At 42.4% G+C, this 20121-nt stretch overlaps 2 protein-coding genes across 3 annotated transcripts; both read right to left on the bottom strand.

Annotated features, from left to right (window-relative positions):
* Nucleotides 1-160: 160 nt before the first annotated feature.
* tcp11l1 (t-complex 11, testis-specific-like 1) lies at nt 161-8821 on the bottom strand. Its single transcript, XM_085280689.1, has 10 exons — nt 8531-8821; nt 8017-8166; nt 5989-6121; nt 5791-5911; nt 5476-5696; nt 5066-5202; nt 3635-3804; nt 3349-3530; nt 2254-2426; nt 161-2151 (listed from the first exon to the last, which is right to left on the bottom strand). The coding sequence occupies exons 2-10, from the start codon at nt 8156-8158 to the stop codon at nt 1928-1930; spliced, it is 1503 nt and encodes a 500-aa protein (XP_085136815.1). The 5' UTR covers nt 8159-8166; nt 8531-8821; the 3' UTR covers nt 161-1927.
* Nucleotides 8822-11234: 2413 nt separating this feature from the next.
* LOC146571465 (DEP domain-containing protein 7-like) lies at nt 11235-19956 on the bottom strand. 2 transcript variants are annotated; one of them, XM_085280687.1, is made up of 12 exons: nt 19854-19956; nt 15766-15951; nt 15524-15665; nt 15342-15437; nt 14904-15079; nt 14242-14440; nt 13996-14147; nt 13707-13868; nt 13434-13576; nt 13222-13347; nt 12524-12599; nt 11235-11768 (listed from the first exon to the last, which is right to left on the bottom strand). In XM_085280687.1, the coding sequence occupies exons 1-12, from the start codon at nt 19918-19920 to the stop codon at nt 11557-11559; spliced, it is 1737 nt and encodes a 578-aa protein (XP_085136813.1). In that variant the 5' UTR covers nt 19921-19956; the 3' UTR covers nt 11235-11556. The 2 variants fall into 2 exon arrangements, with proteins under 2 accessions (XP_085136813.1, XP_085136814.1); XM_085280688.1 differs by lacking the exon at nt 13222-13347.
* Nucleotides 19957-20121: the final 165 nt, after the last annotated feature.

Raw genomic sequence — 20121 nt, 5'->3', positions numbered from 1 at the left:
CCTAGCGATACACAGAAGAATGCACCAAATCTTATTGGAGTTAATAATGAGAGCTCTATTATAAAATCTTTAAACGTTTTATTTCCCTCACAGTGTTTTTGATGAACGCAATCAAGCTCTTTGATGTGAAGATGGATTCAAAAATAAACACAGACTGCTGTGTGGGATGTAACGCTTTATTGTCATGTTCAACGAACATTCAAAGTGTAGTCAGTGTGATCAGTCAGAGTGTTATTCATTTGGGGAATGGCTGACGTCATTCTGCCTGAAGGAGTGAAACAGTGTTACAACCAGCTGTGTGGTAAGTTGTAAAATATGCACGAGAAAAGCCAAACCCCAACGAGAAGTGCTTGTTAAAATGAAATGTTCCAGCTTCTTAAAAACAATCAAAAAATCAATACGTAAACATCAGTTAAATTAAAATAGTTCGAGTTGGTCAACAACACAAGTCCCTTGGTAAAAATTACAGTACAACATATAATGCAGGTTATTTTCATTTTATCTAATATGCTGGAAACTATCTCACTTACTGCGGGTACAAAAAGTCTGCACACCATTATTTCCAACAGATAAACGGATCCTTTTCTTTTTCTGTGAGCAGGTATAGAAGAGATTCAGATCATCTTTTTGTTTGTTGGTTTTTTAAGTCCAACCTTCATCATTAAAGGAAACTAATTTACTTTATAGTGAAGAATTTGTTTAGCTGGGTTATTGTACATATTTCTGAAGCTACTGCAAGGAGTCCCCTGTCTGTTTAAAAAAAAATCCACTAGTACTCAGAGATGCATGAACTAAATGCTGCAAAAAGATTAAGGTGTATAGTTTTTGTACCCTCTGTATTCTCTTTCAGTTCCAGTGTAAAAGACAGCATGCAGGCATTTGCTGTCTTGCTCATTCTTTCGCTTGTGTGAGCTACACAACTGCTTAGAGTGCCAGTTAAACGGTGCCACGAGCAGTAAGTTAAAAAAACGTAACGTACTGATGCTTTCTAAATACTTTAAGGCTTTTACCCATCACATATCTCACTGAAGGGGTCAGCTTTGTCAACTCATCAAGGAGCTCTCTGCCAGTGTTTTAGAAGAGCTCCACCTCACCTGTCAGGAGCTAACAGGAAGGAGCATTCAGGCAGATTCACTAAAACACTTTCCCCCACCCCCACAAATTCGTTTTAAAAATACTCAGTGACTTGTTTATCCTGAGTAAACAGATTCCTTTTCAAATATACTTAAATGACCCTTTCTAAGTAGAGATTGTGGCTCTTTTTTGATAAATGTAATAAAGCAAACACATCTGTGAAATACCATAACATCTCCTGGCAGCTCCTGACAGGCGGGGGCAGCACTGGAGCTTGTTGGATGTTGGGGGGAATTTCCTAAATTAGGAAAAAGGATTGTGTAAGAACAGGAGACCTGGGGGTTCAATTGTAAAGTCGGCAGTTTAATTTGCTGGTAATGACAGCAGCTAACTTCTTTCAGATCCTATATCTTCCTACTTTGGGACACTTTTATGATACATACGCTGACACTTTATCTTCCTGAATTCTTTCTTTAATTGAATATTGTGCAAACTAAGTCATAAGGACTCTACCACGTATGGTAAAGATGCAGAATACCCCAAAATATTAGTTCTGGGTATTAAACTGTTCCGAATGATACCCTGCCATGCTATAATACTGAATACAGGCTCATCCAAGACAGCTGCTAATAGGTCACAAATATGAGGTTTGACATTTTTCCAAGCTAACAACTTTGTGGATTAATGTAACTGAGATGTGAGTCTATTTTCTAATCGACTTGGTTTAAGGTGCATACTTCTCTGGGCACCTCCCGTGACTGTTTTCTTTAAATCTTAACCGTTACTAGTGAGAGGAAACCGCAAAAAAATCACAGACTGCTCTCCACATTTCTCTTCTCCCTCCCTGCAGAGTTTATGTGTCTGTGCCGGGACTCTCCCCTGGTGCCAGTATTTTCTGCAGGGTCTTTTGATAGAATGGGGAGAAGACCAGCTTGTTGTAGTTGACAAGGCGACTGAAGTGAACAGCAAGCTCTTTTAGCTCCTTGCTGACTGGAGCCAGACCTCCTGGCAGAGGAGGAGGGGTCTTATGTTGGCTGGACTCCAGGGAAGCCAGAAGGTAGTTGTGAACCCGAGATTCTGAGAGGAGAGAAGAGAGTTTAACTGTCGCTGACAAACACCTTCACTGAACTGTGCACCGCTGGTGTTGCCTCTAAGGAAGTAAGAAGTAAGTGCTCTTACCCATCAGCATGCGGACTGTGTTGTCTGGTTGGATGGCGGCGGAGATTTGCCCCTTCAGAGCGCTCTTGCGGTCAGCTGAGAATGGAGAGTAGCCATGCTGGCTTAGACACTGACTCAGCTCAACACACAGTTTCTCCCCAATGGTTGCCAAGACCTCCTGTGCACTAAATGAACTTAGGACAGACCAAAAAAAAAGCTTTAGTTTTATAACAATACAAGTTGTTAAGTTAATAAGCTTCACAACAAAAGCCAAGCTTTATGCATCTTCTATCCATAGTTTTCAGTCATGTAACTAACTCGCTACCCTAGTGTGCAAAACCTTACTCCATTATGATGGCTAACAGTGGACAGTCGGTAGTATTGTGGGACAAAAGTGCTTTTTCCCCCATCTGTCTTGAGCCAAAACTTCTTGGATTTTTTTTCATTGGAGAAAAGCTACAACCTTTAATATATAATAAACTTATTTTACTGATACAATTAACTTTACAAAAAAAAGCTGTATGTAATCAGTACTTCATAGCCATCTATCAAACACTGTCTCAAAAAATTGTAACTGCTTTGGCCTCTTGCTCTCATGTTCACAAATTAAGCCAATTTAGAATAAATGGCGTGGCTGTAGCTCAGGTGGCAGAGCAGGTCAGCCACTAATCAGAAGGTCGGTGGTTCAATCCCAGGCTGTTCCCAAAAAAGTTGTCCAGAAATTAGTGGTCCATCTTTTATATACAATTTGTGGAAACATCACTACTCTTGTCTAAATGAGGCTAAACTAGTCACATCACCACATCTGTGAAACTGATGGAATCTACAGTGTCTCTCTTTATTTTTGCTGAATTCAGATCAGGCACATTGCAGAATATGTCAGCATGGGACCTTTCCAGAGAAAGTTACCTTGAAATTCAAACTAATCCTAAGTCGTTCAATTTACGCATTAATGCAAGTCAAATTAAATCCACTCTGGCTCAGTCATATTTGTCCACCTTTGTTTATTCACATAGAGAATAATTAGTGCTTGAGGAAGTGAACTGAAAGAAATGAAGGCAAATTTGGCCACTGTAGCTTTAAATATAAAAAAAATATATATATCTTTGTGCTTACGGTGTATGCATGTCTGCAAGCAAGACGTTAACAGTGTTTTTGAGGGTCTCCATCAGTCCTGGCAGGCCTGAGATGGCCTCCCCAGTTGTAGTGTAGACAATGAGCAGCACAGAGGAGAGAAGAACCAGCTGTTCAGCCTCCTGCTGCATCTCCTGGAATCGAACCTGATCCATCAACACCGTCTGTAGATAAAAGCAGAGGAGAATTTTAGGATGAAGAGTACAACACAAGAAGTGAAATTTAAACAAGCGCTGAGATACAATGAACCAGGATTTATTGGGTTTACCTCCGGGAAGGGGTCTGAGTCGTGGTCCCACCTGAGCAGGCGAAGATAGGCATGATTATGAACACTGAGGGGGTGGAGTGAAGAATCAGATGCAGCACCACCTGTTGCTGCTGAGTCTTGCAGGCTTTTTACTGTATCCTCAAGCCATTTCTCAGTGAAGTCTAAGGCATCTGAAGGAGAAACGATCATTGTTATTATTCAGTATAATAATAGCAGTACTAGTCAGCGGTATTACATCATTATAGAATATAATACAGGAGTCTATAACCAAGATTTTTTCAGTTTTCTGTATTGTTAAATGTAAAAGGTTCAGACTACACTAGACAGAAGGGCAAACATACAAATATTTTGAGTAGAGCAGAGATGCACAGTGGTATAAGATGAATTATTAAGTCTATGTGTAAACACTGCATCAAATCAAAGCTGTTGCGTGCTGCTGAAATTCACCTGATTTTCAAAAAGTATAACAAAGAAGTGGCATTCACACAGGAGTGACTACACCCCTGTACATCACATGCTTTTTAAAAGCATTCAATCATTGTGTAACTTATAACTGCAGTATTCGTGGGTTGACAGATTGAGTATTTCCCTTTTGTAAAAAATAAAAAATAAATACGTTAATAAAGCAAACAGTCAAATTTGAAGATGTTTGGTTACAGAAAAATGCAATTTTGTATCCTTTCTGATCTTTGGATATCTCACAAACAGCAATGAGCAATTAGAAAACAATGGACGCCACAAACTGCATATATAAAACACGCATATAGCTGTCACAATGTTGGCTTGTGAAGTCAGATTGCAAAGCCTCAAGCGTTTGTTCAGGTTTTGGCATCCAGATGTCAAGACCCCCGCTGCCTGATTCTGATGAGGAGCATAATTAATAAAATAAAGATTATGTTGTATTTGATATGACTGGAACCTGGATGTTGAGCTGATACAGTCCTGAGTCACAGAGCAAGAAAACTGAGGGCCATACTCCAACAGAAATCCACATAACTAGTCTTTTTGAGTCACCCTTTGCTGGCCAATAAAAAGAATACAACCTCAGTGGAAAGTCTGACTTTGCTTCACTTTTCACATCTGGAAGCTACATCCATGTTTTATACAGTCTGTAGTACATCTTATTAGAGCTGCAGCTCCTACAGTCATGTTCTGAATGACAAATGGGCAACTGTTTAAGTCTTGCTACAGAGGTAATCAGTGGGTATCACAGTACTCAAGATGGTGCAAAGGACATTGCACAATGTTAACGTCTACAAATCTACCAGCTAATGAGAGATATGTTTTGGGGTTCTGTATTTCATATTGCAGGTGATTAGTCTGAATACAGTAGAATTAGACACTGCGGGTTTTGTGCTATTTAAATAATCATATGTAATGTTTAAAGCTAATAATGCTCATAACAGTAAATATGAAAGTTGTATCCCTTACTTGGTTGTTTCTCCAAAAACTCCTGGAACTTGTTCCTCTCATATTCAACAGACTGTTGCATCAGATGTGGTCTGATGCTGCTCAGGGCAAAGTTAGCCATGTCCACCTTCATCAGGTCCAGCACTGAAAATATGGCCCTAAAACATGACAGATGGAAAAAATGGGCAAACTCTAAGCACTGATGATGAAATATACACATTTCATGACAAGCCAAACTTTTAATTCAGTCTTGGTAAGTCTGGATCTGTACTAAGAAGTTGTTAATAGCGCTTTGAGCTATAATCAAAGAACAGTCGCTCTTATACAAGCTGAGAGCTGCATGGTCTGATGGGAATGAAATTACACAATCTAAAAATAAACCACAGCCTGGAACATGCAGAGCTAATGATGACCTGTCTTCCATGGCTTACTTGAGCAGAGGCACAACTTCAGTGATCTGCTTCAGCTTCTGGATGTCCTCGTCTCTGCTGGGGGCGCAAAGTGAGCCCATCATCCACACAATGAACTGGGACAGACGACCGATGTCAAGAGCTCCATTTTCAGCTTGCTGCTGGATCAGGGGCAAATCCAAAACCTCCTCAATCTGAGAGCGCAGACGACCGTGGCCTGGTAGCAAGAAAGACAGCAGTGTCTAAAAGAGGGGAGACGAGAGGTTAAAAGAGGTTGGTTAAATCTAGAGAAGGATGATTGAAGAATACGAATGAATGCAGGCTTCAGCATCTCACCTCTTTGATCTCAGCCAGAAGTTTGATGGCGTGTTCATATGACGGTGGATCCTCCTTCAGCTGGGCTTCCAAACAATCCCAGAATGCTTTGTGCATGATCTCCTTCACTCTGCGCTCCAAACTGTTCCAGAACAACACGCATGCTTTTATATCTGCAGCAAGAAAGAACTCACACTGAGGAAAAGATCCAGTCCTCACCTTCCTTCAGGAAGCTCCGCGGGTTTGATTTGAAAAGCCTGGTTCACCATTATTTCATGAGCCAAAGCCATGTTGGTGACTCCTTTAGCTGTCTCCATCAGTTCCTCCACAGAGACAAACCTGGGTGGGCTGGCTAGAAAGAGAAAATGTATATATTTGTACACAATTACACGTCATTCTTTCAAAAGATAAAGTTTCCTTCATCTGGAGAACACACTGGATATAAACCCATTTACTGAGCGCATTATCTCTCACTTCCAAATGGATTTAGTGTGAATGTTTTACAAGCAGGCAACACTAAGTGCAATAAGCGTTGATCTCCTCAATTCATCAGTCAGAGTCTAAACAAAGCTCTCTGTTCAGCAGCACACCTGCCTTTAAGCAAAGCCTCTGTTGTTGTGGCTCACGGCCATGAGCAAAAACAAAAAGTCACAATGTTCCACTCTCATGAAGTCATCATCTGCACAAATCTAAATCTGGGAATAAACACATGAGAACATTTTCTACATCAGAACTGACAAAGTTAATCTTTTTCCGTCTTATACAAGTCCAAGCTGTTTTTAAGTGGACAACACTGTGTCACATATTTAGTAGTACTCATGTGGATATATGGCTTTGGAGGAGTATTTTGTTTTGAGGTTTTTTTTACATTTTCGAGGGCTAGCATCCTCCACAGCTGGAGCTAGAATTGATGTTTGGACTTTCCAGACCCCTTTGCAAGGTTTTTAATGTACACCGTGTCACAGTTTACTGTGTTCAGCACACAAACCAAATGATATTACCTGCCAAGCATCTTAGAAAACATGGCATTTTAATACAGAACGCACAACAACGAGGCAAAGTAGTCACTGGCAGTGACTGCAAGAGCCAAGTTGGTCAAAACAAGCAAGCAACACAGACAAGAAGATTTTATCTGCCAACGCTTGAAGGCATGTGCCTGTGAACTGAAGCATTCATGGTCTGACTCCTGTGGTCAAAAACAGGGCAAAGATCACATGTTTGAACAGAAGAACTGAGCTGTTCTCACAGCATGCAAGAAGAAGGGGTCCGAGCCCAACTCCAGCCAGACTGCTAAACCATCTGTGCTGCCTCTTTCAGGACATATTCTCACATGTATGTAGAAGGTCTCACAGCCAACATGTTTATGGATGACCTACCCTCAGAAACACAGGCCTGCAGGGGAAGCAAAGGCCTGAAATGACAGTGAGCAGCAGGAACCAGTAAATCTTTTTTGAAAACGTACTTTTAGGTAGAGGTGGGCGGATCGATCCAAATATCAATAGTATCGACACCAACGCTGGTATCGGTATCAGAGCAATACTAGAGTGACAGGGTCGATAAATGTATGTATATATACTTTTTTAATGAAAGAATACACCTCAAGCATGCACTATGAACAATGTCTGAACCTCTGTGTGTTGATTGTTACATCTATTTATAGCCTATATAGCACATTCAACCAACAGAAGCTGACCCAAAGTGCTTTACGGGTGGGCACATTTATATTCCGGGTTTCAAAGTACATGAAAAGCTGAATAGTGTTTTTTGTTGTAATTACTAATTATTGCAGTACGTAATCACAATCACAGTAAATCACAGTGATTTAGTGGTCAACAAATGTGTTCAAAATGAGTAAATTAATGATGATACATCTCATAAATCACGACACACTGCTCGTCCCTAAATAAGGTGCCTTTACAGGTTTAAAAGTATCGGCATTGGTATCAGCATTTACTTGGTATCAGATGGATACCAAGATATGCAGTATGACACAGCACTACTTTCAAGGATGTGCTATTGTTCAGTTTTCATTTCAGTCACATGACAGGCTGTGACACATTTAATCCAGATCACATTCATGTGTTTAGCCAGTTTATTCAGTTGAATTAAAACAAAGTTTCACAGAAACTAACCAGGAAGTCTAACAAATCTGATGCTTTTACAAAGTCTCTGTTATACGATCATGATCTCATTAGTTAATGAGCAAGCCTGCAGACAGTACTGAACAGTTAAGATAAGCCTGATCACCTTGTGGAGTGTTGCCTCTGTGAGGACTCGGAGTGTTCGCCCGGACCCTCTTCCTAACCGTCTCCCCAGAAGCCCCCTGCCTCTGCTCCTCCTTCGACTCCTTGTCTCCTCCATCCTCCATGTGGTCTGCCTCCTTTGGCATTCTGGAGTCTGCAGGAAAACAGGTGACATGGAGATTTGAATGTGCAGGGATTTGAAATCTGAGAGTCTGCTTTTAAGAGCCCAATCACTATGATACAGCCAGGTCTTTGTAGAAGGGTGTATAGCAGGGCTACACCAGGAAGCAGTGGCTGTCACGTGAAAGGACCTCACTTAAGAGCACAAAGAAAAAGAGATGTGCAGATTTGTTTCTGTGGTGCTCAAATGATGACATCATCTGGACTGGTAGAGGATGAGAGAGGGGAGGGGGGGATCCGTGTGGCAGTGCGATGCTAAGACTGAGGAGGTGAAGTAAACAGAACAAAGCCTCATGGGTACTGTGGCTGTCCTCGCAGGCTTCGGTAACGGTACTAACCTTGTCCTCGGCAGCCCCGGGGGGAAGAGACGCGTCTGATGTGGAGCTCAACTTATCTAACGTTAGCTTTATAGTCAGCGTGAACGCCGCTTTCTGTTTAACAATAACAACACAACAACAAAGCTTTATGACACCGCTACTCCTTCATAACCCAGACACACGTTTATTCACAACTTCACCGCCGCCAGGCACCGCGCTCAGGAGAAGAAAGGCTTTGGTTTATCCTCGGAAACTCCAGCTTTTTTATTTACGTCGCAGCCCTCCTCTGACGGGTTGCCGCTAATCAAGAGACGCTTCCTGGATTGGGTGGGGCTAGCGTGACGTAACAGCCGAGCCCCCCCTCCCAAACGCACACACACACGGACACAGCGGCAGAAACGTTACATTTATTAGGGCCCGAGCACTGAGAGTGATGGGTGACATCTGCAACTCAAATTTCTCTAGGAAAGCTTTAAGGAGTTGGTCTTTGGTTACAGTGAAAAGTGTGAGTTTTTGTTAAGGGTGTGACCCCAGCAGTATTGATGAAGAAAAAAATTAGTATAAGTCAAAGAAATCCAGTCTGATCAGTACCAGAATTTTCAGGCGTGATGACAGACCTGCCCTGAACAGATTGATATGCCCATTGTCAGGAATATGCAGAGCGCCACCTAGTGGGAACAGGAAATGTCATGTCTTTCACTTTGATATACTGATTATCACAGGTTCATCAGGTCCACCTCAAAAGCGGTGAATATTAACTTCAGTCCCTCATGATGCTTCAGTGAGAAAATTAGGAGTTGGCCCACTCCTCTAATGTCATGAAGGCTTTCTTGTTATGTGATCATTTTCATGGAATATTGCAAAATGGCTCAACAGCGCCCCCTACAACATTTAAAAACATCAGCCTCTGCTCTGTGTTTCATCTATGATTTTGAAACCTGGTAAGCTTATGTAAGCTATCAAGATGTACAAAAATGTCTCTTGGAGCAATATCCCAAATCCAACAGGAAGTCAGCCATTTCAAAATTAAAGTGTCATTTTGGCGACACCTTCCCTTCTTTTCAGACCTCGTACAGGGATTTCATTAGATTGACTCGATCTCCAGTGCAGGGGATCTAAAGACCTTAATGATGTTAAATTGCGAAGCTTTTTACGTTCAGGGAAACGGGGTGGTCATGGCGGCACGTGGAGTTTCAATCACTCGCCAAAAAGCATTAATCTGCTGTCACTCAGAAACCAAGTTCAGTCTCTCCCAAACTTCGTATGTATGAGTCGAGAGTCAAGCTCGGAAATATTTGATATGCCATTTGTCAGTAATAGTTAGAGCGCCACCTAGTGGGACGACTATAATCATCATTGAATGAGATGAAATTTTAGCTGGTGGTTCTACGCATGAATTCCATCCATGTGACATAAGATCGGACATGCTGGGTGTAGGTGTTGGGCGTGTCTCGATGCCCTGGGGTGCGAGGACCCTCAAAACGCTGCTCGCAGCTTTAATTTGATTGTAATTGTCTAGCTGCTCAGATGTGAAGAAGAAGAAGAGTTTCCTTCTCAGACATTTCCAAATAGATTTGATTTCAAAAGAACAAAAGTACATTTTACATGAATTTCTTCTTTGATAGACAATAACTGGCCTTCCTATACATTCCTATATATGGATGGTAGAAATACACAAGAATGTTACAAAATATCAGCTAAAGGAAGTGATAAGGTACAAATATTTTGTTACTGTACTTAAGAGGAATTTACAGGTATCTGTACTTTACTTAAGTATTTTTTTTCAACCATCTTTTTTACTTTTACTCCCTACATTTTTAAACAAATAGCTGAACTTTTTACTTAAAATTTCAGAACAGGCTCGCTACTTTAGGTTCAAAGGTCAAACTGGTTTGAGCCTAAATGGGGGTGGGGGGGTTGTCTCACACAAAGGGATGAAAGAGCAAAAACATAAATTATGCATCATTTATAACGCTATATAAGACCTATGTTTTACTTTCTTACTTTGAATACATTTCAGAGCTTGTACTTTTTCACTTGAGTAAAGAAGTTGAATCAGTAACTTTCACTGGAGTATTTTTTAACACAAGTATCGGTATTTCTATCCAAGTAAAGAATGTATGTACTTTTGCCACATTTTCAAAAGATACACTTCTCACCTCATTGTTTGAAACACCTGTTCAGCTGATATATTTAACTAGCCAGCACCATGGCAGCAACTTAATGCTTTTAAGTATGCAGACACAGGGAGGAGATGCTGCTAAAGTTCAAACTGAGCATCAGAGGAAGAATGGTGATTTAAGTGACTTTGAATGTGACATGGTTGTAAGAGCCAAAAGGACTGGTCTGGGTATTTGATAAACTGTTGATCTATTTAAATGTTTCCCCACATTACCATCCATTCTATCTAATATTATATCCAATTTGCTGTACAATGAGGTTGAATGCCTTTTGGAAAACAAAAACATACATGCTGATTGATATCAGACGTGTTACGTGTAACAGATTTACAGAAAGTGAACATTGTTTTTGAGCAGGTTATTTTAATGCAAACTCACTCCATTGTTATGAAAGTTTGGAACCACCCCCTCAGGTTTTCAGAACTGAGGAGTGTGAATGAGTGGTTTCGTTTTATTTTATTTTATTTATTTATTTTTTAAACTCTATTAATGTTAAAGATTAAAAAAACAAACAAAAAAAAAAAAAAAAAACCCCTCTTATATAATGCTTAGAGTAGAAGTTCCCAACGTGGCCACCTCAGGCTCTCTTCCAGAAAACAGTTCATTGGCAGAATATACTTGCAAAGAGCTGAATGTTTCACATTTTACAGAGATGCATTTGAGATTTTGTAAACAATTGACATTTTATTCAATAGTAAATACACATACATGCTTTAGTATTCTTCAATATTTATACATTTGATATACAGACACAAACTTACTGTCAGTCAAAAATGCATCTGTGGAGATGGTTCACTTTTGTATAACAAGCAAGTAAAAAGGCAAAAAACACTTTAAAGAAAACAGCAGAGACAAATCTGCACAGATCTACAGCACACTGAAGGCAGAGTCACCAAAGTACTGGTTAAATATTTCTGGGTGGGAAAGGTGAAACTGTCTAAGAAGACGCTTTTTCTCCTTGGCTGAGATCTTGGTATCCAGGTGGATGTTGTTTAAGAGGACCCACAGCGCTTGGTTGGTGGTGGTTTTTGTAGAGCTTTGTAAAGTGTTCCTGTCAACCTGCTGACAGAATGTAGAACCTGAAGAAGAGAGAAAAAAAAAAACGTTAAAGGAAATGAACATTGCATAATTGCCAATTTAATGTAACTACAGACCTCCAGTCTCAGCTGGGAATAAAGTGATCTGGAGATTCTGCCACCACTAGGGGGCAGTGAAACATCAATAACCTACACATGATGTAGACCAATTTATGAATCACAACGGACGAGGAGAACAACAATAAAGAGGAAAATTTAATTAAAATTGATTTGAATAGAAATGTCTGGATATTATTTAGTTTTTTCTGCAGATTATAGTCTCCACCAGGGAGCATCTGCTCTTTAGCTGCATGACCTCTTAGCTGTTCTGGCCAGTTAGTCTATGGCAGATCCAACAGTGCTCATTTTTCTTAGAAGAGAGCCTCACTCTGTGGAGATGAGGGAAATCTGCTGTTGCAGATATTCAGGATGCCACGCCAAGAAAATTACTGCATGTTGAAGAAACTGTTTCACTCCATCAGTAATTAAAGATTTTTGGAAAGACTGTCATAGTAATACACAGTCATAGTGAGAGAATTTTAAGAATTTAGAGCATTGAAAGATCGTGCGACCTGTTTGAGTTAAAGAAAGACTTCATGTTAATGTTAAAAGATAAAAGTATTTTACTGAATTACAGATACCATTCCTTTTGTGTTTTGCAGTGAGACGGAATTGTGCGATCTGTTCTGGAGTTTCTCCATCTTAAAAGGAAACTGATGTTTTGTGTCATTTACCAAAAGTAATCAAAAGCCATTTACCCGTCACATCCGGCTGTTTCTCCTGTACGAGGCAAGCCAGCTTGTCACTCACTACTTTGTGCAGAGCCCCAGGTATCTGGAGCAGAGAAAAAAAATAAAATAAAAAAAATTTACAGAACAAAGCTGTGCATAATCCATGAACACCCCCCCCCCCAAAACAAACAAACAAACAAAAAAAAAAACCCAAACCACAGTTGGAAGAACAAGAACTGTGTAGCTTTACATTTGTATTTAACCCATTCATATTTTCCCCACATTGTCTTCCTTTGTAATATCTACTGCTTCACAGCACCCCAAGCGAACCTTCGAGACACATTCCCATTTACATCAGTGTCTGCTGTGTGGCCACTTGTGTACAGCTTTTTTATAATTGCCATCTCTTCTACTACAAGTCAAAAGGGCCCCATGCAAACACATTTTAAGTTGTTGGACAAGCCGCAGATTTACTTAGCAGAGGTTACCAAAGAGAATATTCTAGATAAAGTAACTGATTACATTAAGGATGGCCAACTACAGTAGGTCATCCTTAGCGGTGGTTTGAGTGACCGGATCACAATGGGTTTAGTTCGTATGTACAAACATTTCTTGCACAAATCTTTGATCATTTTTTCTCCCCGCTTTCTTGCTGCACTGGGGCAAGAAATCAGGCAAAAAAATTCATCATCACTTTCTCACACAGACCAAAAGCATTCTATTACCTTGAAGATTTCTTTAACATTGCTTAGCATAAAGACCAATATAAGATCTTCTTTCTCTTTGGAGAGAGCCTTGCTGTGTAGGATCGCCCTGGAGAAAGACCTCTTCACTGCCAGCCTGTTCTCAATCTACAGATGACAGAGCACATTCTTTGATGTCAGACCCCCCCCCCAAAAAAAAAAATAAAAAAAATAAAAACACCACTTGCTCTCACCTCCTTGTCCACTTTAATCCCATGTGGGTCAGCTGCCAGAGACACGAAGATAAGCAGCCTACGGAGCTCATCTCTGCAGCTGTGCGGCAGCAGCTTCAGACACAGTTGCAGAGCCTCGAGAGCCTTATCCAATTTAGCATTTACTGAAAAGGTGAGAGAATGAAAGAGAATGTGCTGCAAGTGGTGAGGTTATTAAAAATCTTTGGAGGAGAAGAGAGCATGGTTGGAGACGCGGTAAAAATCTCACCGTCACGTCTGAACCAGTGTTCTTACCGAGCAGCTCTGTGATGGCTGTGTAGACGTCAGTCATGTGCTGCGGCAGAAGTGGAAGCCTGTTTGTGATGCTGTAGTGTTTGACCAGAGTCCCATATAGAAGCAGCTTACACTGGGCCAAGCCACTTGGGGAGAGATGTGTGTGCTCTGCACTGTTGTCACCTGAGTATTTTGAAGCTATTGTTAAACATGCCATCATTTGCAACATAAGCTATACATGTCTCTCACCATAGCTCACCAGTGGCGTTTACATGCTTTACCCGATTCTGATACTCATCATACCACTTGCCTCTTTCTTGGACGCTGAGACCAGCTGGTTCTGGGTCACAGCTCTCATTATCTTGAGGGAAACAATGAGGCAGCTCCCTGCTGAGCTCCACTACCGGCTGGTCAGGCAGGAAGTCCAAACAGTCCAAAGCTGCACAGAGCCACTCATCTTCCCTGAAAAATGAGGAGGAAACAGTGCAAGTGAGATCAACAAAAGATCAAATTTATAAAAAAAAAAAAATAAAGATTTTTAAAAATGCAAACTTACTGAGAGTCTCGGAAGGCCTTGAGGATCTGTCGGTCCAGGTGGTTGCTGCTGTAGATCAGATCTGGGTTATTGTGTGCCAGGTTGGCTGGAGATGGAGAGGATGGGCTCTGCCTGCACTGAAGCACGCCTTCCAGCACAGGGAGCTCCACCAGGTTTAACAGCCTGAGCAGGGTCTGCTCCTGCCACACCTCATCCACCACTGCAGGAAAGAGCCAGAGGAACCAAGTTCTAATTGAGTTGCAGCCTGTGCAGGTGTATTGCTGCCTTTTGTCCCGCTGAATGCAGTCTATGATAGGATCCATGCTGTTAAACTACATGTGTAATGTTATTTGGCATCAAACATTGCCTGATAGATGCATATATTGCTCAAAAGCTGAATAGATCATTCAGCATTAATGTCAAATTAACAGATGTGCAAGTCACTCAAACCATGTGAATGAATGTACTCCGATTATCCTCAGAGATGCCAGATTGTGGCTGATCCAGTACCATCTGCTACATGTCTCTTTGAATGCAATTTGCTTGATGATCACAGCTATGTAGTACAGATTTCCTGCTTGTCCTTTGTATACCACAGCATTATGTATTGCAGAAACATTTGCTTTAGTTTAGTTGTTCAGGATTGCTTTAGTGATGCATACGAAAGAAAGATTTGTGCTCACATGATTGTGGTAAACCCGTGGCTGTCTGTACCCTGCACGGACTCAGACTGTTCATCGGCAGCTCCAATGATTGGCTGCTAGTGGCGGGAGCATCTAGCTGGCTGGAAGTATGAGTGAAGAGGACTGGGGTGGACATCTCAACAAGCGATGCAGGGGGACAGGTCTGCTCTTCCTGCCTGAAATGCAAGAGACACGGATTTCAGGCACAGTAAATTCAGACCTCGATGGATCTACGCTACAAAAGAATTCAGCCAGTCCCAAAGGTAAAAGCAAGGTGTACCTAATAATATGGACAGTGAGAGTATACAGTAATATTTATTATTCAATTCATAAAATATTCATACATGAGATACATTTTGACTTGATGCTACCTTTGGTTAGATGTTTTATATGCAGTGTGCCTGTAATACAGATAAATAAATATTTTAGAGGTGATACCTGTCTGAAGGAGCGCAGGTGAAGAACTTTTGGATCCCATTCACAAGCACACCTTTTTCCAACTCATCTACTGAAGGAGTAGATGTGTCTACAAACCTGCATGTTTATATGAAATGTTTAGGGAATGCCATCACAGGTAGAAATTTTTTTTTTTTTAAAACAGTTCGTTTCATGTATCCAACCTGTAAAGAGCGCTCTTGCTGTCATGAAACGTATCCTGTTTCTTGTCTTTTCCCAGCACTTTGGTTCCCACCGCCTCAAACACGCCGCACTCCAACAGCGCCTGGCACACACACACCACTTTGTCCCGAGACACGACGGCACCTTCAATTTAATCAAATAGAAGGGCCGAATATCATAAATAAAATGATCTCTAGAAGGTGAAGCTATGGGAATAAAACAGCATCTACAAACCAACACACACCCTCAAAGCCCTTCGCTTTAACAATGTATTCTGCCAGTACATCCACACCCTCTGAGCCAAGGAAACAGTCACTGTGGGATTTCAAGAGGACTCGTCTGCGCTTCACGGTCACAGTAGACTTCAGGTGGGAGATAAGGCTGCTCCACATGGTGCAAGACTGGACTGGCTTGGAGGCCACACAAGGAGCTTTAAAAAAAAAAAAAAAAAAAAAAGGCACATTCAGAACAAACTCTTAACATATTTTACAGGCAATTTGTGCAGGGCACGATTAGATATATGCAAAAGGACAGAAGAGACCTCTTAAACACCTTTATAGGAATATATATCTCTAAGAGAATGAGGGAAAGGAGCAATTCCACCTTGTAGTGCAGTTTGCTCTCAGCACTGGTACGGAGTCAGAGGGAATACCGAGAGTGTAGCCTGATGTGTTTCACCGAATCATGGCTGCACCAGGACATTCCCGATGAGAATGCTTCCGTGGAAGGCTTCCACACCGTTCGGGCGGACAGGGACAGCATCGCTAGGAGGTGGGCTTGCTGTTTTAGTTAACAACCGGTGGTGTAACCCTGCCAACATAACAATCAAAGAAAGGATTTGTTGCCCGGACACTGAACTGTGTGCTGTTGGACTCAGGCCGTATTATTTACCCAGGGAATTCTCTCACGTCATCTTGGTGGCTGTTTATGTACCCCCCTCTGCTAACCCCACAGCTGCATGTGACACTATCCACTCTGCCATAGCTCGGCTACAGACTCAGCACCCGAGTGCCTTTATTGTGATCTCGGGTGACTTCAACCATGTATCACTGGACAATACACTACCAACATTCAAACAATATGTGGACTGTCCCACCAGGGGAGAGAAAACTTTAGACTTACTGTATGCTAACGTCAAGGATGCATACAGCTCCTCCTCCCTCCCCCCACTTGGTAGGTCAGATCATAACCTGATTCACCTCACCCCCCGCTATGTGCCAATTGTGAGGAGGGAACCTGTGACCACCAGGACTGTCAGGAGGTGGTCAGAGGAGGCCTTAGCAGAACTACAGGGCTGTTTCGAGGTGACCGACTGGGAAACACTCTGTGAGCCTCACGCCGAGGACATCAATGGGCTTACTGAGTGTATCACAGGCTACATAACTTTCTGCACCGACTCCATTGTTCCAGCTCAGACTGTTCATTGTTACCCAAATAACAAGCCGTGGGTGACTAAGGACATCAAAGCCCTCCTCAACAACAAGAAGAGGGCTTTCAGAGGGGGCAACAAAGAGGAGGTGAGGAAGATCCAGGTGTTACTAAAGGACAAGAGGCTAAGGACAATTACAGGAGGAAGCTGGAGTGGAAACTCCAGCAGAACAGCATGAGAGAGGTGTGGAGGGGCATGAAGACCATCACTGGATTCAGGCCAACCAACAGCAGGGGAGCTGAGGGAGGTGAGAATAGAGCCAATGAGTTGAATCTGTTTTTCAATAGATTCGACACCACAGTGTCTGCTCCCACCCCCAAAACCTCACCTGTAGTCAGCCTGGAATCCAGAGCCACACCACTGTGCCAGCCTCTCTCTTCACATGTTGCCTCCTGTGAGATTCCTGACACCCCTCCCCCACCCATCACCTTCACTCAATACCAGGTTGAGATGCAAATGAGGAGACTTCACTCAGGCAAGTCTGCTGGACCAGACGGAGTGAGTCCCCTCGCCCTCAAGACCTGTGCCCCCCAGCTGTGTGGAGTCTTTCATAAACTGTTTATGCTGAGTCTGAGTCTGCAGAGGGTCCCGGTGATGTGGAAGACATCATGCCTCGTCCCTGTACCAAAGACGCCTCGTCCCAGTGGCCCCCAGGATTACAGGCCCGTGGCACTGACCTCCCACATCATGAAGACCCTGGAAAGGCTCATCCTGGACCAGCTGCGACCCATAGTAAGACCACACCTGGATCCCCTTCAGTTCGCTTATCAGCCTCGTCTCGGAACTGAGGACGCCATCATCTACCTGCTCAATCGTGTCTACATCCATCTGGACCAGCCGGCGAGCACTGTGAGGGTCATGTTTTTTGACTTTTCCAGTGCTTTCAACACCATCAGGCCGACCCTCCTGGGTGATAAGTTAGCAGCGATGCAGGTGGATGCTTCTCTGGTGTCCTGGATTGTTGATTACCTGACAGGAAGACCACAATATGTACGTCTCCCACAGTGTGTGTCTGACAAGGTGATCAGCAACACAGGGGACTGTCCTCTCCCCCTTCCTCTTCACCCTCTACACCACAGACTTCAGCCACTGCACAGAGACCTGCCATCTTCAGAAGTTTTCTGATGACTCTGCGGTGGTTGGATGCATCAGCAGGGATGATGAGACAGAGTACCGGGCTGTGGTCGACTCCTTTGTCACGTGGTGTGAGCAGAATCATCTGCAGCTCAACGTGGCAAAGACCAAGGAACTGATCGTGGACTTCAGGAAGACCAGGAAACACTTGACCTCTGTTTCAATTCAGGGGGTCAGTGTTGACATTGTGGAGGACTATAAATACCTTGGAGTACACATTGACAATAAACTGGACTGGGCTAAAAACACCACAGCACTTTACAGGAAGGGCCAGAGTCGTCTCTATTTTTTGAGGCGACTGAGGTCCTTCAACATCTGCCAGAAAATGCTGAGGATTTTCTATGAGTCTGTTGTGGCCAGTGCGATCCTCTATGCTGTTGCATGCTGGGGGAGCAGGCTGAGGGTCGCAGATGCCAACAGACTTAATAAACTAATCCGTAAGGCCAGCAATGTTGTGGGGATGGAGCTGGACTCCCTCAAGGTGGTGTCGGAGAGGCGGATGCTGTCCAAGATAAAGACAATGTTGGATAACACCTCCCACCCACTCCGTGACATGCTGGTCAGTCACAGGAGCAGGTTCAGTGAGAGACTGAGATTACCGAAAAGCACCACTGAACGACACAGGAAATCATTCCTGCCTGTGGCCATCTCCCTGTACAACGCATCCACTTAACACACTGGTTACTGCTACAACTACACATGTTTCTTTTCCAACTATTTATTTATGAGTGACTTATGTATGTATGTATGTATATATTGTACTATTCTTAGTGTATTGTCTGTCTTGTCTTAATGTTGGTTTATAATGGAGCACTGTAACAAAAAATAATTTCCCCCAGGGATCAATAAAGTATTCTGATTCTGATTCTGATTACTGATGAGTCAAGACAGTTGTTAGGCTGCTGATGTAAATTGATTCATTAGTGTATATTTGACAAAGAATCTGAATTGACATGTCTCACTTTTTATATGGCACGAATCAATGTGTTTTTTTATCAGGTGGCAATATGTCCTAGTGCAGACAGAGGGGAAGAGCCAGGGCCAAAGGTGAGGCACATCAAGCACAGAATAATAATTTTAATCTGAGGATAAAACGCAGGTATTGAGGCTGAAAGAAGCTTCAGTGCTCTCAGAAGACTAAAAAGATGGCTAAGGTTAACAATGACTCAAATGAGATTAAACAATGCTGCTGCATGTCCACCAGGAGAGACTGGACAGTATAGATGTAAAACAAACATGCCAGCAGTTTATCTCAGTTAACGAGAGGAGCAGGCACGTGTTTGGCTCCTTCACATAGTGGACATTGAGTTGTGTGGGACACCAGTAGTCCATGTCTGTTGCTGTAACAGTAGTTCATGTTTAGAATAGAAAATCTCAGCTCACTGATTTGATCGGGGCAATAGTGCCTAATCTGTTGCATAATTTTGCTGAGAGATCTTTTACTTTGTGGTAATCTTAGAGGAGTAGTTTTATGGCCTAAAATACTTAGTCATTTGTTTAATAGTAATTTAACATTATAAAATTCACATATAAAACTATGAATCATCCGTCCCCACCAATGCCAAAACCAAATCTACGCCCTTGGAAAGGAGAGAAATCAAGGGTTGAGGAGGAAGGTTAGACTAAGCACAATAACGGAAACCTTAAAATGACCACTGCCAAATTCTTTGCCACAGCTGTTTGTAAGTGTAGCTTTGCAACGCTTGCATAACATGAGAAAAAAACAATCAGATCTCAGTTCAGGCCTCCGCCAGGTGCAAACAACTCACCTTGATTACGCACACACAATTTCTCCGCAAGGTTCAGCGCCGCGGCTCTTTCTTTTATTGAAGCCATGCTTCTGACGGATTACAAACGTTGAGAATGGGCGGGTATAAAAGCAGGAGGAAGCAATCAATGAAAGCGCCTCCAATCAAACAAGCGCCCTCTCTGGCGTTTGTGTGCAGCTCTGTAATAAAACCGCTAGAGGGCGCTAGTAGCTCAGTCACACAGAGACCTCTGGCTATGGAGGTCTTCAACTATGTGAACTTTGTGTTT

The sequence above is a fragment of the Mchenga conophoros genome, linkage group LG7 (genome assembly GCF_057382185.1).
Source record: "Mchenga conophoros isolate Kocher_MC1m ecotype Shallow Benthic linkage group LG7, M_conophoros_male_GT1.1, whole genome shotgun sequence".
Taxonomy (NCBI): domain Eukaryota; kingdom Metazoa; phylum Chordata; class Actinopteri; order Cichliformes; family Cichlidae; genus Mchenga; species Mchenga conophoros.
The sequence above is the reverse complement of the archived record's forward strand: the minus strand, read 5'-3'. Positions and strand labels throughout refer to the sequence as shown.